The 25,478-nt window shown below is 46.0% G+C and overlaps 1 protein-coding gene across 7 annotated transcripts in view; it reads right to left on the bottom strand.

Annotated features, from left to right (window-relative positions):
- Fam53a (family with sequence similarity 53 member A) overlaps positions 1-23,904 on the bottom strand; it is a 32,351-nt gene extending 8,447 nt beyond the window's left edge. For 2 of the 7 annotated variants that reach the window (XM_040746894.1, XM_040746890.1), the window contains exons 1-3: positions 23,207-23,904; positions 5,329-5,570; positions 128-182 (exon numbers count right to left, since the gene is read on the bottom strand). In XM_040746894.1, the coding sequence (XP_040602828.1) occupies positions 128-182; positions 5,329-5,406 (133 nt within the window). In that variant the 5' untranslated portion in view covers positions 5,407-5,570; positions 23,207-23,904. Of the gene's footprint in view, positions 1-127; positions 183-5,328; positions 5,571-9,671; positions 9,782-23,202 lie in introns of those variants that run through there. The other 5 variants (XM_040746897.1, XM_040746896.1, XM_040746891.1 and 2 more) reach the window with 4 other exon arrangements.
- Positions 23,905-25,478: the final 1,574 nt, after the last annotated feature.

A 25,478-nucleotide genomic window follows, 5' to 3' on the forward strand; every position in this document is an offset into this window, starting at 1 on the left:
TGCTCTAAATACCTGACTCAGTCCAGCTCCAAACCCCCCCTCCTGGCCAAAGGCCCAACATCACCTTACTCCATCATCAGCTACTTCAGCCCTAGAAAGACCCTACCTGGGCTTCTGAGACACTTACCGCCAATCTCCAAAGGGAACAAATGGCCACTTTTGTTCAGTTTCTCAGCAGAGTACTAAAAGTGACAAGAGAAAAGTCTCAGTGCTCATGTGAAAACTCAAGATCCACTACAATAATGCTATTTCTCCCTAACACCTCTCCTGGTGTTTAAAACAAAAAACACTGACCTCTAGACAGTATCTTTTTCTTAACAGAAGAGTTGAGGTTTGATTTTTTTAAAAATCTGTATAGAGGGGTGGGTTATGTATGCACTACAGTTAAAATGAGAAGCAACTTATGGGAGTCCGTTCTCTCTTTCCACCCTGTGGGTTCCAGTATCAAACTCAGGTTGTCCGGCTTGGCAACAAATGCCTTAACCCACTGAGCCATTTCACTAGCCCAATATATATATATATATTTTTTTTTCACCTAACAAAATCTAGCTGAACAAATGAGGATCATCCCAAGTCACTACTTGCTTCCTCATATTTGCTCCTGAAGTTCTGACCTTTTTCCTTTGGACAGTCTGTGCTAATGGTCTTTCAAACCTCACCACCTAGCTACTTTCCAGAAAGACCCTGAGGGGCTGGAAAGATAGCTCAGCAGTTAAGAGACAGCTAGCTCAACACTGGCTGCTCTTTCAAGACCTTAGTTCAGTTCCCAGGACCCACACAGAAGCTCACAACCATCTGTAACTCCAATTCCAGGGGATCTGATGCTCTCTTCTGATATCCTCAAGCACCAGGTACACACATGGTGTACATATATCCAGGCTAAATACTACTAAACAGAAAATAAAAATAAATAAAATTTTAAAAAGACAGAGTCTGGAGAGATGGCTCAGTGGTTAAGAACACTGCCTGCTCTTCCAGAGGACCTGGGTTCAATTCCCAGCATCCATATGGCAGCCCATAACTGTCTATAACTCCTGTTCCAAAGGATCCAACGACCTCTGGTTCCACAGGCATTGTACAAAAGTGGTGCACAGACATGCATGCTGGCAAAACACCCATACACACGAGGAAGAAAAAAGACTAAGCCAATACCTAAGACCCCTTTACTGCTAATGACAGTCCAAATATAGAATCCAAACCCTAGCCTGATGGCCCCAGACCTGAAAAGGGTCCAGACAGCAGGATAACCCCCCTCCAAGAAGGCAGATAAACTACTGGCAGTCTCAGAAATTAGCAGGAAATGCCATGGCAACTGCACCAGAAGTCTTGGGGAACTACTGCTGTTTCACATAAAGAGAAAGCCAGGTGTTTGGTACACACTAATAATCAGGGAGGTCAAGGCAAGAAGAATACTCCAAGTTCCAGACCAGTTTGCGTTACTTAGCAAGCCCCTTTTCAATCAATCAACCAACCAATCAATAAGCAAGACAAGTATAGTGGCACATTCCTATAATCCAGCACTTGAGGTTTCACAGAGAGTTTGGCTACATAGCAAGTTCAAGGCCAGGTGGGCTAGGTAAAACTCCATTCTCAATAATCAAGCAAATAAATAAATAAATAAATGTAAAAATAAAAGAAGTTAAAAGTCAGGTTTATGACTCAGGAAAGGTACCCTTTAACGACAGGTAGCTTTCTATAGACAGGTCTTCCTCTGCAGTGGATTATGCTTCTCCCGGCACAGCTGGATGGGTGCAGTGAACATAAGACCATAAGACCACCCTGGGCTCTGTGAGCACTGAAAAACCTCAGGCAAAGATGGAAAGAGAGAAAACTGCTTTACAGTTTTACATGTGGTGGAAGTTCTTATGCCACTGTGCATAATTAGTTGGCCACCCACACCTTTCAAATAGCTAGCTCTAAATGCCCCTAGTCTTGAGCCAGCAAAATGCTTTCCCCTTCCACATAACTGATAGCTACTCTCCTAGCCAACAGTCCTGCTGAGATCCAATCACTTCCCCAGAGCAAGTACTTCCTGTTTTCACAGCCCACCTTCCTTGGGCCTGCATTCCCAGTGTGCGTAAGAATACACCCACCACAATAACCCAACAGACTTCAGGAAGGACAGGCCTTTCTTAGTCAACAGAAATGGTTCCTGGGATAGCTGAGGAGCTGTGGGCCTGTACCTAACAAGATGTATATCAAGGACTGGAGCAGCATAGCCAGACATCTACAAGGCGCTGGCTGTGTGAGAGATGGGCTGAGCAGATGGACAGCTCAAGGACATGGGTACAGGCACTCAGGACAGTAGATCTAATACAAAAGAGCAGAGTACTGATTACATCCATTTGTAGTGATCAGCTTCTGTACCATACCACATCCCAGGGCCTTGAGACATGGCAGCTTCTGAGCCTCCTTGGGAGATACTCAAGAAAGTAGATCTGCTAAGACTGCAAGCTCCCGCCGAGCCAATCCAAGCCTGGCCCTGTCCAGATGGATATGACTAGAGAACACACATAGGGCACCAACCGCCCATGTTACATCTATCTAAACCAGTGTCATGATGAGCCTTCCAAGCTTCTTGCTTCCAACTCAGCCACATCACACTTTCCTCTTCCCCTGACATCTAGCTCATAGAGTTTTACTCTAGCTCTACTTCATCTATCCTGGAGCAATCTAATGTTGGTGGTCTTGGCTGGCCTTTCTCTCTGCTTCCATTGGTCTCACTATCCTCTTCCCACAGCTATAGGGGACTGCTACCCTGATCTGAATCATAGTCCTTTGGCTTCAGGCCCTTGGCACCTAAGAGTCAAATCTTAGTTGGCTTTCTATTACTGCGATAGAACACCATGATTAAAAGCAACTTGGAAGGAAAGTTTAATTGGCTTACATATCCCTAGTCATAGTTCATGGACAGAAGCCAAAGCAAGAATTCAATCAAGGTATGAACCAGAAGTTAGAAACTAAGACAGAAGCCATGGAGGAATGCTGCTTACCAGCTTGCTATGCAGCTTGTTCAGTTTTCTTTCTTATACTATCCAGGACCAACAGCCCAGGGTGGTGCTATCCCTATTGAGCCCTCACCATCATGAAATGCCTATAACCTTATTTTCTCAATTAGATGTGTAGGCTTGTGTCAAGTTGACAAAAAAACATCCAGCACAGTATATGATCTTCACTGCCACCAAGCCCTAAGCCAGGAAAGCACTTCCTGCCCAAGTCATTGCCCACTTCCTCCAGCTACACTGGCTCCTTATCTCCATGCCTCTCTAGAGATAAACACTTTCCCAGCTCTGTATTAGAAGTCTCAATGCACAACTGAAATGCACATGTAAAATTCAAATCCCAGTGTCCCGTGTTGTCTGAGAATACTCTAAGCCCAAATACACGTGACAGCTGGGCCCAACTACCTGTCAATTGTTCCATCCTTGTCGACCCCAAATCCCTCATTTTCCCTGCCAACAAAAACCTTTCCTATCTTCAATGTAGACCCCAAATCATACTCCAGATCCTCACTGTTGCTCTGGCAGTCCACTGCCTTCACCAATCCATCACCTATGGTTAAAACCATCTGTGCCTCTCCTCTCTTGAGGCAGCAATGAGTCGGATACAATCACTCATCTTTCAGGTCTTTCTGTAACAGCTGTTCTATTCACTACCCTCCAAGTGTGAAAAGGCAAAGTAACAAAACTGGGTGTAGCTCAGGTACAGGGTATATAAGTTGGGAAAAGAGGAGCCCATACGACCAAAAAAAGTAAACACAGATAGCAAGGACAGGAGGAGCCAGCCCTGCTGAATCAGGAGAGGACTAGAGGATAGCAATGGAGGCACTAAATGTATACTGATTTTAGTTTTATCAAAAATTAATTATTTGAAGTTGTACTTTTAAAACTGATATTTATAGTTTTGTTATTTGAAAACTACTGATAGGTGGTGGTGGCACATGCTTTTAATCCCAGCACTTGGGATGCAGAGGCTGGTGGATCTCTGTGAGTTCAAGAACCAGCCTGGTCTACAGAGTTAGTCCTAGGAAAGGCAAGGCTACACAGAGAAACCAAAAGAAGAAAGAAAAGAAAATTATGTTTAGGATGCCTTGACTAGGTGAATCTACTTTTCCACATGTAAATTTTATGACAAGTTCATTGGGAAGAAAAACGTCCGTTAGGCATCCAAGTTTAGAAAGACTTCTGCCTATAGTCTGGGCATGAACATTAACCAACATGGATATCATCATCATACAGAACCTTAAGAAAAGAATGCAAGAGGTGTTTGTGTATTCCTTTACTTTGTGTTTCTGGAATCCCTAGCTGTATTCAGAGGTATCTGTGTTAGCTTCAAGTTTCATGGCAGTGAAATCAAAGACACAACACTAAAGTGCATCCAGAGTTATGTGGTAAGTAATAAATTACAAACATGCCGGGCGTTGGTAGCGCACACCTTTAATCCCAGCACTTGGGAGGCAGAGGCAGGCGGATCTCTGTGAGTTCGAGACCAGCCTGGACTACCAAGTGAGTTCCAGGACAGCCTCCAAAGCCACAGAGAAACCCTGTCTCAAAAAACCTAAATAAATAAATAAATTACAAACATAAAATATTAAAAATAAATAACTGCCGGGCGCTGGTGGCGCACACCTTTAATCCCAGCACTCGGGAGGCAGAGGCAGGCGGATCTCTGTGAGTTCAAGACCAACCTGGACTACCAAGCGAGTTCCAGGACAGCCTCCAAAGCCACAGAGAAACCCTGTCTCGAAAAACCAAAAAAAAAACAAAAACAAAAACACCAAAAATAAATAAATAAATAAATAAATAAATAACCACTGGGTATGATGGCACACACCTGTAATCCCAGCACTCAGGAGGCAGAGGCAGGCGGATCTCTGTGAGTTCAAAAACAGCTTGGTCTACACAACTAGTTCCAGGCCAGTTATGGGTGCACAGTGAATCCCTGTCTCAAAAAAAGAAAAAAACTAATAAATTCAATATGATTTAAAATAAATGGCTTCATGGTTTTAAAAAACAAAAAAGACCCACCCACCAAGCTAAAGCTGTGAATCTGTGAATCTGTGTTGATAAATCTGAGACATCCCTGGAAAGGAGTAGCAGGACCACAGGACCACTTACCCTGTCAGATCTGGTAAGCAGGTCACAGAATTCTATGTAGGTCAGCTTTGCATTAGAAGTTGGTTTGTTTTGTGGTGATGATTATGACAGACACTGGCTTCTGTCCAACAACCCCACTCAGCTCTGCCTCCACCCTACAGTGTGCTGTCTCCATGTCTACGTCTCCACACACAGTGGGCTGTGCCCACCTCTGACCCCCAAGCTGACTCACCAGGCCAGTCTCATGGGCCCTTCGGGTAAGATCATCCAAACTCTGGTTCTGCAGCTTCTCTGTGATAAGAGTGACCATGGTCGGGGCTCTTCCTTGGTCCACATCTATGGGCACTGGATTTCCAGAACACTGGACATCAGCAGGCTCAAGCCATCAGGTCTGAGCTAAAACTCAGGGTTATAGCTCTGAGCTCTGACTTAACGATGCTGACCCATTTCCATGGACTCTTCAGGGCTGTGTCTCTGTAAAGAGAGATTGCCACAGTTCATATTTCTGAAGAAATATGAATGTTTCAGTTCATATTTCTGAACATACAACATCCTGTATACACAAAATGTTTCTAACATCCCTCTGACAAATACCTTCCTGATTCCAAAACTATCAGGAACTTCTAGAAATAGCTTAAAACCTCTAGTAACCTTCTAGTTAACAGCTACAATATCTAGTGGTTCTCAACCTGTGGGTCATAACCCCTGGGGGGTGTCAAATGATCATTTCATAGGGTTGCTAAGATCACTGGAAAACACAGATATTTACATTATTATTTGTAACAGTAGCTAAATTACATTTATGAAGTAGCAATGAAAATAATGATATGGTTGGGGTCAGCACAACATGACAAACTGCACTAAAGGGTGACAACATCAGGAAGGTTGAGAACCACTGGTCTAGATGAAGACCAAAGGATGAGGTGCTTATTAGAACCAGCCTCCCAGGCCTCCCCTGAAGCAGCACAAACACGCATGGCAGCCTTTGTCCTCAAAGGACACTGAATGCATGAGAAGAGACAGCAGCAGCACATCCAGTGAGAACACCAGTGGTAACTGAACCCCGTACCAGAGACCTGCTAGCCCCTACAGCTGTGCTCCAACTCCTGCCCTTGAAGCTGGGGTTCTTTACAAAAGATGAAGGGTGGGGTTCCAGAGGCAAGCACAGAGCTCTAGACCAGGTCCAACCTGAGGCAAGGGACCAGGTCAACTCTGGTAATTATGAAAAGGGAGGTCACGGGCTCTTAGCTTTCGATCTCAGGGGCAAGTGGCAGCTGCCACTTCAGTGCCCACATTCGGCTCTGATTCTCAGTGTCCCACACCTGACTATGAGCAGGTGCCTCCGCCAAGGGCTACCAGCTTAGAAAGCAAAAGTATCCAAAACAGGGTGTGAAAACATGGCAAACAGGGATGATCAACAAGAAGGGCTGGGAGTAGAGTTCAGTGGTAAACACTTGCTTAGAGTGCAAAAAGACCTGGATTCGCAGCACCGTTGTGGAATACTGCTTTAAGATGTGTTACATTTGTTTATGCTGTGGAACATTTGTTTTAATGATGCAAAGATGCGTTACATTCTTTTTGTTGTTGTTGTTGTTTTGCTTTTCAAGACAGGGTTTCTCTGTACCTTTGGAGGCTGTCCTGGAACTTGATCAGTAGACCAGTTTGGCCTCGAACTCGGAGATCTGCCTGTCTCTGCCTCCTGAGTGCTGGGATCAAAGGCGTTCACCACCACCGTCTGGCCATGTTGAATTCTTTTATGTTGCATTTGTTTAATTCTGTGAAGCTGTGTTACTTGGCCTGTCTAAAACACCTAACTGATCTAATAAAGAGCTGAACAGCCAGTAGCAAGGCAGGAGAAAGGACAGGTAGGACTGGCAGACAGAGAGGATAAATAGGAGAAATCTGGAAGGAGGATCAAGGAACAAGAAAAGAAGGAGATGAGGACTCCAGGGGTCAGCCACCTAGCTACACAACCAGCAATGGAGAAAGAAACAAACCTAAAGCTAGGGAGCCTGCATGGGACCAGCCTAGACCCTCTGCATGTGGGTGACAATGGTGTAGCTTAGTCTGTTTGTGGGGCCCTTAGCAGTGGGACCAGAATCTGTCCCTAGTGAATGTATTGGCTTTTTGGAACCTATTCCCTATGGGGAAGATACCTCACTCAGCCATGATGCAGAGGGGAGGGCCTTGGTCTTGCCTCAAATTGATATGCCATGCTTTGTTGACTCCCATGGGAGGCCTCACCCTTTCTGAGGAGTGGATGGAGGGATAGAAAGGAGGTGGGGAAAGGGAATGGGAGGAGAGAAGGGAGGGGAAACTATGGTTGGTGTGTAAAATAAATTTTAAAATTTAATTAAAAAAAACAAAAACAAAAACACAGCACTGCATAAAAAAAAGAAGCATGAAGGTAGTGAGTCTTGCCCTTGGTACCCTTGACAAGGTGTTATCCAGCAACGGATCAGAACAAGCATGTTACTCAAAAAGGGAATGAAGAAAAAATACAGAAAAGCTCCTAGAAGTTGAGTTAGCCCAACAGAACCACCTCAAGGCCTCTGTAATTCATATCCACAACCGACAAATCACCCTGGGGCACAGGCCACCTCCTTCTACCCAGTAGGGCACTCCAAAGGAGAGCAATCCTTGGGAGTGTTTGCCCCAAGAGCAGAGGTATGAGACACAAGATCCACACCTGCTGGAAGTACCATCACAGCCAGGTAGGCTCATGCTGGCAAACAAGATGCACCCAAACCTAGGACTCTGTCAACAGAAGGGAACAGAATGAAGGAGAAAAATCATATGAACATTTCTACAGATACTAGAAAGATCTCAAACAAGATCAAACACTCTTCATTCTTGAAAATCAGCAAACACTTCCTCTGTGACTTTGAGCATGTAATTGAACAGGGCAAGACCGGCATGTAGCAAGCATGGGGAACAGAGCCACGTCACTAACACCACACTGAGCACACATTGGCTAGCTTGGAGCCTGGCATGAGTTTGCATTAGCAGATGCAGAGAGCAGGTTGCCCAGCCCATGCATACTTGTGAGCTCATTTCAATAAAAATTGCCATCAACACAAGGGTGCTGTTCTCAGCCAGGGATATGTACCACACCACTTACATACTATTCTGAAACTCCATCCACATGCCCAAAGGCACAGCACTTGGTATACTCAGCACCAGCAGGGTGACCACCAGCTCCAACTTATACCAGGGAAGAACAGCAGCCAGAGCAGGGCCAGCCTGTCTGTTTTTCTTTCAAATGGAGGAGACTAAATTAGAACCAGTCAGGTCATAGGAGCAGTTCTAAGCTTCCATAAGCTTTCCAGAGCCAGCAGGGACATAGAGTCATGGGTAGCCTGGCCTCACTGCTCATCTAAACTAAAAGCCCCCATCTCAAGTCCCCAACCTCTCAGTCATGCCCAAACAAGACAAGGGCTTTTCAGGGTTTTCCATCAAGGAGAATGATGATGACAAGTGCCCATTCCTGGCCCATGTGCCACCAGAGGGGCTCTCACACGCCTTGTGACCTTTTATTTAGTTTTTCAAGATTTATCTACTATATATACAGTTATGCATGCATGCTTGCATGCCTGCACACCAGAAGAGGGCACCAGATCTCATTAAAGATGTTTGTGAGCCACCATGTGGCAGATGGGAATTGAACTCAGGACCTCCAGAAGAGTGGCCAGTGCTCCCACCTCTGAGCCATCTCTCCAGACCCTTGTTGTTACTTTTTATTTTAAGATTTGTTTTTAAGGCCAGGTGGTAGCGGCACTCACCTTTAATCCCAACACTCGGAAAGGCAGAGACAAGCACATCTCCATGAGTTCGAGGCCAGCTTGGCAGAGCTAGTGTCAGGACAGCCCCCAAAGCTACAGAGAGGGGCTGGGGTCTAGAGATGGCTCAGTGGTTAAGAGTGCTGGCTGCTTTTCCAGAGATCCTGAGTTCTATTCCCAGCACCCACATGATGACCATTTATAAAGGGCTCTCATGCCCTCTCCTGGCATATAGGCATACATGAGCACTTAGAACTAAAAACAAACAAAAGCACAAAGCTACAGAGAAACCCTGTTTTGGAAAAAAATTCTTATTTTATGTGCCTGCATGTAAGTCTGTGCACCACATGCTTATTGAGGCCAGAAGAGAGTGCCAGATCCCTGGAACTGCAGTTACAGACAGTTGCAAGCTGCCGAATTGAACACAGCTCCTCTGGAAGAGCAGCCAGTGCTCTTAACTGCTAAGCAATCTCTCTAGCTCTCACATGCCTTGTGGTAACCTCATTTCAAAGCACACACATCAACCTAGAAAGGCCACATAAGTACAATGCAACTTTAAAAAATTTAACTAAATCCCGAGCAGTGGTGGTGGCGGTGGCACACGGCCTTTAATCCAAGCACTTGAGTTCCAGCCTAGTCTACAGGGTAGAGTTCCAGGATAGCCAAGGCTGTTACATGGAGAAACTGTCTTGAAAAAACAAAAACAAAAGCAAAATTAAGAAAATCACCAAGATTTTACATTTTGAAATAAGCCACGGGGCTATTACAGAAACAGCTGGTTCTAAAGCTGGAGCACCTGGAGTTTTGGAGGCAACGTGTCAGTCCAGGAGGATGAAGGGCTCTTAATGGAAGGCACGGGATCACAGGCACAATCCAATCCACAGATTGAAGTAGGAGTCCCAAAGCCACATAAATGAGTCAATTTCTGAGAAAAACCAGTCAACAGAAGTGAAAGTTCTTTCTTATAGCACAGTGACAACCACCACCAGGGATAGAACAACAACAGAAAATGTTAAAACCCAGCATTTTACAATATCTACATAACAGTTTCCAGCAAGGGTCATCTCTGAATGCTAACCACATTCAAAGGTAAAGAGAATATGAGTCTCCAAGTATGTTCCCACAAAACAATTACAAAGGAATATAATGAAAACTAGCCTGAACCACAACACAGGATCAAAGTGACCACAGCCAGTGACAGGACATACAGACACCACAAGACTCCTGAAGGGACACCAAAGAGATCACAACCTACTGTGGAACTCCTCACAAAAACACAGAACCTCAATTTTTTTCTTCAAGACAGGGTTTCTCTGTGTAGCCTTAGCTGTCCTGGAACTTGCTCTGTAAACCAAGCTGGCTTTGAACTCATAGAGATCCCCCCATCTGCCTCCCGAGTGCTAGGATTAAAGGCCTATACCACCACCGCCTGGTCAGACCTCAATTTAACCAGGAGGAAATGTCAGGGGAACCCAGTGAGGCAATCAACAAAATAACTGACAGATCCTTTAGAAGTAGTAAGTTGGGGGGCTGGAGGGGTGGCTCAGAGGTTAAGAGCACTGGCCGCTCCTCCAGAGTTCAATTTCCAGCAACCACATGGTGGCTCACAACCATCTGTAATGAGATCTGGTGCCCTCTTCTGGTATACAAGCATACATGCAGGCAAAACACTGTATACATAATAAATAAATAAATCCAAAAAAAAAAAAAGTAGTAGTAGCCGGGTGTTGGTGGCGCACGCCTTTAATCCCAGCACTCGGGAGGCAGAGGCAGGCGGATCTCTGTGAGTTCGAGGCCAGGCTGGACCGACAGCCTCCAAAACAGAGAAACCCTGTCTCGTAAAAAAAAAAAAAGTAGTAGTAAGTTGGGTTGGAAAGATGTCTTAGTGGTTAAGAGCACTGACTGCTCCTCAGAGGACCGGGATTCAATTCCTCGTACTTAAATGGCAACTCACAACTGTAACTCCAGTCCCAGAGGCTCTAATGTTCTCTTTTGATCTCCACAAGCAATGCATACACATGGTGCACAGATACATGCAGGCAAAACACCCTACACACAAAACAAATAAAATCCTCTCCCAAAATTTTGTTTAGATTTATTTTTTAATTATGTATTTATTATTTTTTAAAAATAATTGCTAGAAAAAAAAGAAAAAAAATAACTGCTAGGTCATGAAAGAGTAGAGCAAGGCCCCACCCAGGCCAAAGGGGATCAAATGCAATAATGATTCTCAAAGGGACAACATCAGGAGTCTGACTAATTGCTGTTAGACAGCAAGACATTACGGGCATTATTTTACAAATTTTATCAGCATTCTGTATGATGTGAGATGTGGACATTTGGAGGGTCTGCACGCTTCTAAATAGGGGAATGGCTAAATAAGTATGGAATTGCCACCCTATCATAATCACAGATGTTTAAAACATGGAATAGAGCCTGCTGGCAACTGCTGATGGAGGCATGTATACAGCACAATTCACAAGGATAGGCAACTCAAAGCAGCTCATGGGATTAGGGTGTAGCTCAGTGGTAACACCCGTCCCTAGGTGCCCAAGGCTCTGAGCTCCATCCCCAGCACTGCAAAACAAACAGCAGTTCACAACGTGGGGGAACAGACTAGACAGGTGCTTTTTAAGTTAAAAAGCCTTTCCTGCAAAGACCCAATTTCCAGATAAAGTCACTTCACAGATGTTGGGGTTAGAGCTTGAACATAGCTTTGGGGGGTGCAATCCAACCCACAACGCCAAGTGAATCTTCCCTTACAGGAACCTGAATGCACAAAATGAGACGGAGTTCAAAAGGCCTATTTTAGAGGGGCAATCAGAGTGTCTCTGAAGGGTGACTCTGGTGCTAAACAAGACTACCAGCTGAGCAAGAGGAGAGGGGGACAAAGGACATGACCGACACCAAGGTAGACAAAGGGAAGACACAGCCTAATCTGAGACACCTGGCTCACGTAGACCTGAGCAGCCTTGCCCAGCACGAGGGCAGGCCCCACCAGACAGGCACTCTGGTAGGAGCTGAGAAGTACTGCAAGCTCAGGCCCTTGGGGAAGTAGTCAGTCCCACAAGCATCCCTCCGGAATGTCAACTCTCCACACGGAGTGAGCATGTCAAAAGGACAAGCTACAGTCAGCTTAGTACAACGCAATCACCAAACTTTTGCAAGTAAACCAGTAGCTTGGATGAACGAACCTCTCTACCCAGTTCCCTGCAGTTCCTCCCTACTCAGCCACGCCTTCTAGGCCTGGCAACTGCTGACTCCTAAAGGAGTTCTTTGCCCCATGTGGCAGTCCTGGACATGGCCTCAGCAGGCGATGCCAGTGCCCCAGGCACACCCTTTCAGGACTCCAGGATAGAGTAAAACCCTCACCGTAGCTAGTGGTCTTCTTCCTCTCCATCGCACATGGTGGCCACGCCAGCACCCCGAGAGCAGCACACCCTGGGCAGGTACCACACAAAGCAGCACAGAAGTGCCCACCAACTCAGCTCCACCAACCTGGGGAACAACCCTCAAAAAAAGGCACCAAAGTAGTTTCTATTTTTTTGTTTGTTTAACTCAGGTTATCACATGAAGTTGATGGGATACTGCATGACAACACTATTTGTGTCCTGTGGTTGCAGTAACATAGTCCCTCCCCAGGCCTGTGAATGTGTTCATGATTCTGGCTCACCATCTCCATAACCCCACATCTCTGCGTTCACTTTGCACAAGAACACCTGTTATTTGGATCAGAGCCCATCCCACCCCAGCATGACGTAACTAACCACATGGGAAATGACCCTATTTCCAAATTAGTTCACAACTCTGAGGTCTTGGAGTTAAGACTCCACATAGGTGTGGTGGTGCACACCTTTAATCTCAGTACTTGGGAGGAAGAGGCAGGCAAATAAGGCCAAACTGGTCTACAGAGCAAGTTCCAGAAAGTTAAACTTTACTCAGAGAAACTCTTTATCTTGAAAAAACAAAAAATAAAAAAACCCTCCACATACAAATTTGGAGATATTCCATTCAACCCATAACAAGTAATATTTTATTTTACCATGGCAAGGAATATCACATGGTGCAGGTTCAAAGCTCACACAACTGTGTGTCTGAACCTAGAAAGGACTTGCCCAGCAACCTCTCTCCAGCTACACTGTCTCTCGGCTCTGGACCTGGGACTGACGCACATCAGCAGAAGCTACACAGACTCCTAGGACCCTCACCTATACCAGCTGCCCCACCCCGTACATCAGCAACTGTATTTATATCAGCCACCAGCTCCCCTTTACCAGCCCATACTACACTTCCTGAGGGCTCTGCGAACTTTTTTTTTTTTTTTTTTTTGGCTACACACTATGTACCCGTGGCTGGCTTGAAACTCATTCTGTAGACCAGGCTGACAAAGATCCACCTGCTTCTTCTATCTCCTGAGTGCTGAGATTAAATGCATGTACCACCATGCCTGGCTATAAACATTCTTTAAACATTTACTTATTTGGGGGCTGAAGAAATGGTTTATTAGTGAAGAGCACTTACCCTGGGTTCAGTTCCTAGAACCCACATGGTAGCTTACAAGCATATGTAATTCCAGTTCTAAGGAATCTAACACCCTATTCTGGCCTCCTCAGACATCTTATATACACATACATATACACACACAGAGGCAAACACTTATACATATAGTTTTAATGTATTTGTTTTATATATGTGCACAGCCCATGTAGAGATCAGAAAACAAATTGCAGGAGTTGCTTCTTTCTTTCCATACTGTGGGTCCTGGTACTTGAACTCAGCTTATCAGGCTTGAAGCTGTCTTTACCCACTGAGCCATCTTGCTAGTCTCCTCTGAACATTCTTGGTAAGCTATTCTCAGCACCACACTGCCTATGAAAAATGGCCCGATTAAACTACACATTGATGTCTGCCCCTAAGATAAGTCCTTCCTTTTTTAAATACAGTGTCTCTGCCTAGTAAAATTCTTCCCTCAAAGTCCCTAGCCGATTATAAAGCTCCTAGAAAAAAGCTCTGCGAGCTCACAGGTGCTACGCATGTTGTATTGGGAAGCAATGCTTTCCTAACCCTTGTGACTGGCCTCTTCTTGCAGATCCTAAGAATGGTTCCCCGACACACATCTTCTCTTTGCAACTGCTTGCGGGAAGACTACACTTCTGCCAACGGTCTGGCTTCACTATCTTTTCTTTCCAGTGTTAGAAAATGAGCTAGAGATTCAGGTATCTTCTGAGGGACTCGGATACTTGGTGGCTACTGGGTGTCCTTAGTGCGTCTCTGGCAATGGTCCCAGACTGTCCTACTCAGACCACTAATTCATCAAATCTCTTGTCTCTCCTACCACTTCTCCAATCTTTAGGATTGCCACTGTTCTACATTCTAGGGCCCATCCTCAGCTTCATCCTCTGAGTCTTCTACTGACTCATGACATACACCGGATATGCCTGGCCTCTCCACAGGGCTCCCTCATCTCGGCTGCTTTGGTATCTTCCTTCTCTCAGCCTACACATCACCTATGCGTTTACACTACTCTCTGATCCCACTCTAAACACCAGGCTTTCAAGCAAGAATTTCCTCTGATGTTTGTCATCCCGCTCTCTGCTTACACTATGAGATGGAAGCCACCATTGCCACCACACTACAGAGGCTTACAGGGTTACAACCCCTGTGAATGGGAAGAACTCATCCTGGCACCCTCACAGGCAGGCAGCCTGACGTAGAACTTAATAAGGATTTGTAGCACAATGGGATTTGTGTGAACACCCAGGCTCAAGAGCAGCCTGGAAATAGCATGGACAGGTGGAGAAAGTCACCTTTGAGCAGCAGACCCAAAGCAGGTACCCAGTCAACAGACTAAGTTCAAGTCTAAGCTTGACAGGCTACTCCACCTCCTCCATTCTGGCTCCTAACATACTACCTAGGAAGAAAAGCTTTCAAGTCCTGCTTAAAGAGCCTGCTGTACAATGAAAGGAACCTAAAGCACAACACTTGGCCAATAATTATTCAGGTCCATGTTGCTTCCACTACACAGACAAAAGCACTGTAGCCTGAGGTAGTTCTAACATGAGGAGATGAACAGAGGCCCACCAGTTCTGCTAAACCAAGGTCATCCCAAACTCAGAAAGCAATAGGCAGCTAACACCATTGGCACACAATGCCAGGTTTTCTGTTTCTTTTTTATTTAGTTTTCTCTCAAAAAGCATCTGAAAGCTAGGCATAATGGTACACAGGAATTCTAGAGGCTGAGGCAGGAAACTGGCCTAGGCAACGGGCAAACACACACACACACACTTATTTTAATGTAGAGCAATTGAAAAATAATAATCTGATGCATATCAGTTATGAACTGTCAAGTCTAGGGAGACACTTTAGAACATGACTAAGACTCTTACACTCCTCTCAGGAAAAGCAGAGTCTAGTTACCACTTTGAAAGTGTACAGAAGCTAAGCAGTACAGATGAAGGTAAAAGAGTACTCCATCTACCATGCTCTTTAGGAACATACCCCAAAGGTAGCATGCCAGGAGACATGAGGACAATGGCACAGGGAGTTCTTGTATATTTGTGAGGTCCAGCCAGACCCACCTGATCAATCTGCCTACACATGGGCTACTCCACTGAGCTGCTGTAGAATACCACAACCCAACCATGGACAATAATGAATTATTATTACTATTTTCAGTCACCAACTGTGGAGGTAATTTGTTATGCTGTCATAGTAGCCCAAACAATGACATTTAATCCACAGAATGGAGCCAAATGCCCCGTTCCCCTCCTGGGCCAGTCACAACTCCAGCAGGAAATAAGGGAGAATGGAAGGCTAGAGTCTCATGAGCCACAAGTCACGCAAGTGAAATCACTGCAGACTACCAACATAGACGGCTGTCTCTGGTAGTCACTGATCAGCTGGGGCTCAACCCCTCTTTTAAAACATGACATCTATATATCACACTGATTCCCACAGAGACTGGAATAGACCTGCTTAGTTAGGTGTCATCTTCTTTTGAAAGGTCACACATAGATGTCATACTGATTCTGGAAAGCCTGGAACAGAACAAAGCCTTGTTTGGGTGCCACAAAGTTGGTACAAGTTTTTTTTAAAAACCTTTTCTAAACAGAATGAGGCTCCCCTGACATAACAAATCAACATCTTGATAATGCTAAAACCCATAACTAGTTGATTTGGACAGTAAGATGCTCAGTTTAAAAATGTACAGTCCAATCCATCACATTGACAGGCTAAAAAAGAAAAAATCCTATTTTTGGATCAAAAAATGACAAACATTTGATAAAATACAACAAACAACCTATTTGTGATAAACACACACACACACACACATACACACACACACACACCCCCTCCAGAAAATAAGCTAGGGATAGTTCAGTGGCAGAACACCTGTCTAACATGCACAAGGATCTGGGTTCTACCCCCCAGAACAAGGAGGGAAAAAAAGGGTGTTAATGTTTGGAGTTCCCCTCCATATCTCAAGCCTTTCCAGTGTTATTACGTCATGAGGACTCTTTCCTAATGGATAAGAGCCTTGCTTCTACAGCTCACACTTCAGCTTTCCAGTGCAAGAGAAAACACCTCAGCTCTTGGACCTACAAGGCTTCTTTCCCTCCTAACACGTGGGACTGAAGCTCTTTCTACAGCTTCCCTTCCTCCCCATTCTATGAGAACACGACCTTTCCCCTGCTTCCACCACGCAAGGACACAACCTTCCCCATAAGAACAAGGTGTTCCCTGCCTTCTACCACATAAGGACATGGCCCCTCCTATATGAAGACACAGACTTCCCTCCCTTCTAACATGTTAGAACACAGCCCTCCCCTCCTTCCCTCATGAGGACATGACTTTGTCCTTCTTCCTAATGTGAGGAAATGACTTCCCTTTCTTCACCAGATAAAGATCCTACCTTTCTCCCTCGTCACAAGATGGCCTCCTCTCACAGGAGAAAGCATGGGTCCCTTCCTCCTTCCACTATATTAAGAGTGTGACCTTCTCCTTTCCCTCTACCACGTAAGAACACAGCTTCCTTTCTGTGATGCACTACGTGAACATGGCCTCCTCTCCCACACATGTGCCAGGAGTAGGCCACACTCTTCATGGGGATGAAAGGTCATGCATTCAGGGCCCTTCTAGAACTGACTCTGAATTTCTTCACCTGGCTGCTCTTTTACACCCTTGTGGGGTGTAAGTGTCCCAACTACTGTGAACAACTCTAGCCAAGTAATCAAGTATGAAGAGAAAAGTGTGAGAACAGTTTGTAGCTAGCCAGTCAGAAGTTCCAGATACAGACTTCCAACAGTCTGAGGTAGGGACAGTCCTGGGGAAAGATCCCTTAACCTGTAGGGGCTGGTGTGAACTCCACAGTGTAGACAGTATCAGAAATTAATTGGATTGGAGGGCAATCAACTGGTCTCTACTAAGGAACTAAAGACTTGTTTGCTGATGGAGAGATCACATAAGACTTTCATGTCAATTGCTATAGTATGAGAATAGAAAATTTAAAAAGATTCTTTAAAAACCGCCATTGTTAAATGTTTAGAACAACAAAACAGGTTTTGAGAAAAAATTCCTCAACTTAATGACTGTCTACAAAAAAAAAAAAAAAAAAAGAACAGCTGACCGGGCAGCCTTGGTACATGCATGCCTCTAATCCCAGAACCTGGGAGGCAAAAGCTCAAGAGATCTCTGTGATTCAAGGCCAATCTGGTCTACGGAACAAGTTCCAGGACAGTCAGGGCTATACATAGAGAAACCCTGTCTTGGGGGCTGGGGGAAGCTGCCAGGACTGAAGAGATGGCTCAGTGGTTAAAAAGAACACACATTGCTCTTGCAGAGGACCTGGGTTCAGTTCCCAGTACCCACATCAGACAGCTCACAACTTGTAATTTCAGTTCCAGGGAATCCAACATCCTCTTCTGGCCTGAGAGTACCTTTATGCACAATATAGACAAGTAGGCACACACACACACACATAAATAAATATTTAAAAAATAAATAAAAGGGGCTGGAGAGATGGTTCAGTGCTCTTCTAGAGGACCTGAGTTCAATTCCCAGCACCCACATGGCAGCTCACAACTGTCTGTAACTCCAATTCCAGGGGACCCAAAACTCATGGCAAAACACCAATATATATAAACTAAAAAAAGTAATCAATTAATTAATTTAAAATGAACAAATGAAGCCGGGCGTTGGTGGCACACGCCTTTAATCCCAGCACTCGGGAGGCAGAGGCAGGCGGATCTCTGTGAGTTGGAGGCCAGCCTGGTCTACAAAGTGAGTTCCAGGACAGCCTCCAAAGCCACAGAGAAACCCTGTCTCGAAAAAACAAAAAACAAAACAAAAAAAATGAACAAATGAATAAATTAATAAAAAAGACATGGTATTGCATACCTTTAATTCCAGCATTTGGGAGGCAGAGGCAGGTGGATCTGTGTGAGTTTAAGGCCAACCTGAGTGAGTTCCAGGACAGCCTCCAAAGCCACAGAGAAACCCTGTCTCGAAAAAACAAAAAACAAAACAAAAAAAATGAACAAATGAATAAATTAATAAAAAAGACATGGTATTGCATACCTTTAATTCCAGCATTTGGGAGGCAGAGGCAGGTGGATCTGTGTGAGTTTAAGGCCAACCTGAGTGAGTTCCAGGACAGCCTCCAAAGCTACAGAGAAACCCTATCTCAAAAACCAAAAAAGTAAATTAAATAAATAAATAAAAATCAGTAGGGCTGGAGAGATGGCTCAGTGGTTAAGAGTGTTTGCTATCATTCCAGAATACCCAAGTTCCATTCCCAACACCCCATCAGGAAACTCACAACTGCCAATAACTCCAACTTCAAGGAATCTGAGTCTCTTTTCTGGACAATTTTGGCACTGGCACACACATGGCATATACTCACATAGACACATACATACATACATGTAAATAAAAATAAATCTTACCAAAAACCAGCAGGCATTTTATGAGTATTAAAAGTGCCTTTGTTTGAGAGAAGGTCTCATACAGCCCAGGAACCCCAGATGGAGCTGAGGCTGGATTTGAACTGCTTCAGCCTTCCAAGAATTGGGATTGCGGGGTGTTGGTGGCACATGCCTCTAATCCCAGCACTCGGGAGGCAGAGGCAGGAGGATCTCTGTGAGTTCAAGACCAGCCTGGTCTACAAGAGCTAGTTCCAGGACAGCCTCCAAAGCCACAGAGAAACCCTGTCTCGAAAAACAAAAACAAAATAAAACAAAACAAAAAAAGAATGTTGGGATTACAAGTATACAACCATGGCTAAGTGATTCTAAAGTTTATGCCGAATTGGCAAACACTCAGACAATATGTACTGAAACAGAAGAACAAATTTAGTGGCTTAACACTACCTGACTTGGGATTTATTACAGCACTGCAACCAAGCCAGTGTACTATACGCAAAAGAACAGACAGAACAAAGCGCAGAAACAGCAGAAACAGAAGCTCATCAATCCATCAAACGATCCCCGACAAAGCCCCAAAATCTGATTCAAAGGAGCAGAGTCTGATCAACAAACAGAACTGGACAACTAGATATCTACCTGTTTAAAAAAAAAAAAAAAGGAATCTAGATCTGGGCATCCCAGCACTCAGGAGGCAAAGGCAGGTAGATCTGAGGCCAGCCTGGTCTACAGGGCAAATTCCAGGACAGCCAGGGCAGTTCTCAGCTACACAGAGAAACCCTGCCTGGGGGTGAGACTGGGGGGGGTAGATAATCTAGACATAGACCTGATACCCTTCACAAAAAAGAAATCCAAAAGGATCATGGACCTAAATGTGGAGTTTAACACTCTAAAACAGGGCTGAAGCAATGGCAGCTCAGAGGTTAAGAGCACTGGCTGTTCTTCCAAAGGACCTAGGTTTGATTCCTAACACCCACAAGGCAGCAACTGCCTATCACTGCAATTCTAAAAGGTCCAATGCCTTCTCTGGTCCCCAAGGACACTGTACTCATGTGATGCACAAACATAAATACAGGAAGCAAGACAGCCATGTGTGCAAAATAATTTTTAAAAATCATAAAGACCAGTGGTTCTCAACCTTCCTAATGCTGCAATCCTTTAATAAAGTTCCTCATGTTGTGGTGACTCCCAACCATAAAATTATTTTCGTTGCTACTTCATAACTATTTTTGCTACTGTTATGAATCACAATGTAAGTATATGATATGCAGGATATCTGATATGCAACCCCTGTGAAAGAGTCATTTGACCCCCAAAGCAGCCTCAACCCACAGGTTGAGAACCATTGTCCTAGATGACAATATTCATAGTCTTAATTTTTTTTTTTTTTTGGTTTTTCGAGACAGGGTTTCTCTGTATTGTTTTTTGGACCATGTCCTGGAACTCGATAGGTAGATCAGGCTGGTCTCGAACTCAGAGATCTGCCTGCCTCTGCCTCCCGAGTGCTGGGATTAAAGGCGAGCGCCACCACCGCCCGGCTCATAGTCTTAATTTTAGTAAAGACTTTAAATAGGCACAATCACCAAGCATAGTAACACAGGACTTTAATCCCAGCACTGGAGAATCAGAGGCATAAGATTGCTGGTAGTTCAAGGCCAGTGTGAGCTACATAGTGAGTTTCAGGCCAGCCAGAGTTACATGATGAGGCCCTACCTCAAAAATAAATAATTGCCAAGGTGCCCTTCAGTATATGACACTGGGGACTGAACAAATGGCTCGGCAGCTAAGAACATGTCTTAGGCAGACGTTGGTGGCACACACCTTTAATCCCAGCACTCGGAAGAGAGAGGCAGGCAGATCTCTGTGAGTTCAAGACCAACCTAGTCTACAGAGTGAGTTCCAGGACAGGCTCCAAAGCTACAGAGAAATCCTGTCCTCAGAAAAAAAAAAAAAAAAAAAAGAACATGTCTTAGGGGAGGCACAGACAGGTGGTTATCTGTGAGTTCAAGGCTGGCCTGGGTACAAAACAAGTTCCAGGACAGCCTGCTACACAGAGAAACCCTGTCTCAAAAAAACAAAAATAAACAACAAAAATAGAACATGTCTTAGAGTTTCTACTGCTATGATAAAACACCATGGCCAAAAGTAACCTGGGGAAGAAAGGGTTTATTTCAGCTCACAGTTCTCCATCACAGTCCATAAGTTGGGGCAGGAACTGAAGCAGAAGCCACAGAGGCACGATGCTTACTGATTTGTTCTTCATAGCTTGCTCAGTCTGCTTTCTTATAGCACCCAGGACCACCAGCCCAGGGGTGGCACTGCTCACATTAATCATCAACCAAGAAAATGCCCAAAAGGACTGCCCCAGGGCCAATCTAGGAGGGGCATTTTCTCAAGTGAAGTTCCCTCTTCCCATTCGTCAAGTTGACACAAAAGCAGCCAGTGAATACCTTCTTGCAGAGAACCTGAGCTCAGTTCCTAGTACCCACATTGAGTGTCTCACAACCGCCTCTAGTTCCAGCTCTAGGTGATCCAACACCTTTTTCTGGACTCCTCCAGTACCTGTACTTACAACACTTGCACATAATCACACACACAAAATACACACATTAAAAATAAACCTTTAAGCCAGGTGTTAGTGACGCACGCCTTTAGTCTCAGCACTCAGGAGGCAGAGGCAGGTGGATCTCTGTGAGTTCGAGGCCAGCCTGGTCTACAGAGTGAGTTCTAGGACAACCTCCAAAACAATACAGAGAAATCCTGTCTTGAAAAAAAAAAGAAGTGAGGTACCAAGCTAGTTACACATAGAAAAAACTTAAGCCTCATATTACTAAGTGAAAGAAGTCAATATGACATGTATGACATTTTAGAAAAGGCAAAACTACAGTGAGAAGGATGAGTGGTGATCAGTGGCTGAGAGAGGGAGGGATTGAAACTACTCCGATTAGCATTATAATGGAAAACCCATTAACACTATGCATTAGTCATATAACTCAAAAGGCTTAGCATCCAGGCTCTGGAGCAGGCGGATCTCTGAGTTCAAGACAGTCAGGGCTACACAAAGAAACCCTGGGGAGAGGGGTGCTGTTTGGGCTGGAGGGATTGATAACTCAGAGGTTAAGAGCACTAGCTGCTCTTGCAGAGGACCTGTGTTAGATCCCTAGCGATGACATGGTGTCTCCACAACCACCTGTATGTAACTACACTTTCTTGGAACCAACACCCTCTTCACCAAGCATGCATGTGATGCTGACACACACTCAGGCAAACGCTCACCCATACACAAGAAATAAATGTTTCAATTTAAAAAAATGTATATTGTTTGGCATTTTCTCTGTCTCACAGTAGCAATTAAAACTGTCTCACTATTTCTTCAATGGTTGTCAAATTCAACCTAAGTGAAGACAAACTAAAAAGCCATGTAAGTGTGGCGCCATTCCAAGCCATAGCTCCTATACCAGAAGGGAAAGTTCCAGAACCAAGATCTAAGTTCTAGGAACAGCTGGAAGAATCGTTTATCAAGCCATGGGAGGAGACCAGGCTTGCTATACCCAATACACACAGAGGAGTAAGGAGGGAACTAGGTGCCAAGCCCAGGAGAGTCTGAAAGAACTTCCACATACAGGTCTGCACTAACCAAACCTGTGAAAGAAAACCCAGTTTCTAAACAATTTCAGTTTCCATTTTGGAGTAACATTTAGAATTTAAAAAGAAAACCGAAGGGCGTTGGTGGCGCACGCCTTTAATCCCAGCACTCGGAGGCAGAGGCAGGCGGATCTCTGTGAGTTCGAGGCCAGCCTGGTCTACAAGAGCTAGTTCCAGGACAGCCTCCAAAGCCACAGAGAAACCCTGTCTCGAAAAACCAAAAAAGAAAAAAAGAAAAAGAAAAAGAAAACCATCCTTGTTGGGCGGTGGTAGTGCACTCTTTAATCCCAGCACTTGGAAGGCAGAAGCAGGCAGATCTCTGTGAGTTTGAGGTCAGCCTGGTCTACAGAGCGATCCAGGATTGCCAGGACTACAAAGAGAAACCCTATCTCAAGCAGAAAAAAACTAAAGAATACTCTTAAGGTCAAACAAACCCATCTTTAAAATTCTCAGAGTTGAGACATTATTATAAACTAAGGAATGGGCTGGAGATGTAGGTATGCCAGGCCCAGGGATAGAATCCCAACGCCAGAAAGGGGGAAAAAATGGAAGCTTAGGTTCATACTTAAGATATATACAATAATGAAAAAAAATCAACCGTGAATTTAAATCGGAGTGATGGATTTCAGATCCGTACTTAAGACTAAAGGAAAATAAAATCCAACCTACAAAGTAAGGCAACAGCCAATCAGGCGCGGCAAAATACACAGTATACATCCCACATTCCATCCTCCACTCACAGGAAGTGTTAAAGGGACTTACACACCCTTCAGTCTACGCAGAAAAGTGGCTTCGGAATACACTTCCAAGTCACCTTCCACAAGTCCTTGGGGAGTATCTGCTCTCAGGATTCCCTTAAGGAACCAGCATATCTCGTCAAACTTCCTGCTTCCTGATTACATAGTAACAATCACTGAGTCCCAGAGACAGTGGGCTCAGGGGCCCACGGGCTCAGCATGGCGACAACAGGTCTCAAAGTCAACACGAGAAGTGATTCAACAAGTGGCAGCGCGCCCCAGGCGCTGCAGGCAGGCCTTACCGCCCGGCGTGCAGGAGTGCTAGGGGCCTGGCCTGCTTGGAGGGGTCCCAGGACGAGCGGCGACTCCGGAGATCTGGGGCCAGGGGGCTCTGGAGAGCTGAGGCCCAGGGGCCTTTGAGGTGCTGGGTCCCCGGGGGCCTTGGGGTGTCCGGGCCGCGGGACACGAGGGCCGTGCTGGGCCCGGGGCGCGCGGCGTCCTTAAGGTGCTGGGATGCCTGTCGGCCCCGGGGGATTGTGTTCCGCGCGCTGCGACGATGCACCGGGCTCTCGACGTGCGGCTGCGCGGTGCCGGCCGACGTGCGGACACTCCGGACTGACAGCACAAGGACACCGCGTTCTGGCGGCTGGAGTTTGCGGCGATGCTCAGGCGAAACACCGCCCGGAGCACTCTCCGCGAGCCCGGCGAGCTCCGGGCTCCGTAAGTGGGGCGGGGCGCCAGCCGCGCAGGCCGCGCTCCGCGCGTGGGGACTACGCGCCTCAGCCACCTCGGAACAAAACCGCAGCCGACGCCCCGCCCCCTCCGGCCGCCCTCATTGGCCACCGAGCCGTGACCGCCCCCGCGAGCCGTCAGCAGCCCGCTCGCGCCCGGACGCGAGGAAGCCGCCGCAAGCGGCAGATTTTCAGCTGCACCGCCGGGCGGGGTGCCGCCGCCACCTGACTTGTTGTAGGCGTGGCCCCCGGACTTCCCGCCCTCCATTTCTCTCACTTCCCTCCCGCGAGCAATGTGCGCCGCCGCAGACCCCGCCCCCGGCAGGAGCACCACCCCCTTGTGTGTGCCCGCAGGCACAGGGTATGACATTGACCTCCAGGTCTTAGGCGGGTGGCAAAGCCCAGGAGCTGCGACCTGCCCCAGTGGCTCCGGGATTCCTTTGAAACAAGGTCTCACTGTGTAGTTCCAGACTGTTCTGGAACTCAGGAGGTAGACCAGGCTAGCCTCGAACTCCCTGTGCTGCTGCCTTCCGAGTACTGGAATTAAAGGCATGCGCCACCACGCCCAGCTCTCCCTGCCTTTTTCTGGTTGGTAATGTGTCCTCGGGCAAGTTCATGTCCTCTGGGGTCTTACTTCTGGACCTGTACCGTGACTGGGAGGCCGGCACATTAATGCTACATCCACATTGATGCAAGCAAGGAAGGCTGTGCTACAGGTGGGTGTGACTGGGAAGCACTTCCCAGAGCGCCGGAGACCAGGCACTGCAAGAAGAGAACACATGTTTACTTGACTAGAACTCGATGTGATGACTCCCGTCTGTAATGGCAGATGCCTGTAAGCCATAGACAGCCTTGTCCCCAAACTACAAAATCAAAAGGTTCGCCACTTGAGATAGAAAATGGAGTAGTTCTGACAGCATTTGGAATAAGACCTAAAAAGAAATACATTGGAGAGCCTCTGGAACTCTGGATGTCAGGGCAGGCCTCCACAGGTTGTGGACCCAGTATGTCCTGTCCTGTACAGGCTCAGAGGCCCAGCCAGCTGGGTCAGGATCAAGTAGAAGAATGTCCTCACCTGCCGAGGCCTTTAATTCCCTCCAGGTTTCTTGAGGACACAGGGCTTGTGACCTGGGTCACAGCAGGGAAGCATCTGGCTCACACACAGACATCTGGCAGACACCTGTGCCTAGGAGGAACTCTGCCCAGAACAGTCCTCCTCCCTGCTCCTGGGCAGATCTGCACCCATGGTGGCCTTCTCAAACCACCTTGTGTTTCCCAAGCCCTGTGGCTGATTAAATTACATGCACCACACAGCTGTGTTTGAATAATTGCTAAAGGCTTTCAGGGATGGAGAGTAATGTTTATTGAGTTGATGAATTCACATAAAACCAAAAAGTATTTCAAACAGGTCAGATTGCAAGGAATGGCTTGCAGGTCAGCAGTGGGGTCTCATCCAATGTGTGACAGTCCCACTTTGGCCATTGGTGATGCTGAGGACATGTGCCAGCATCACAGGTGTTTATCAAGTCTCAAAGGTGACCAAGGGAAGGTACTAAAATCACCCTTGGTT

Source organism: Mesocricetus auratus, unplaced genomic scaffold (genome assembly GCF_017639785.1).
Source record: "Mesocricetus auratus isolate SY011 unplaced genomic scaffold, BCM_Maur_2.0 Super-Scaffold_100006, whole genome shotgun sequence".
Lineage (NCBI taxonomy): Eukaryota > Metazoa > Chordata > Mammalia > Rodentia > Cricetidae > Mesocricetus > Mesocricetus auratus.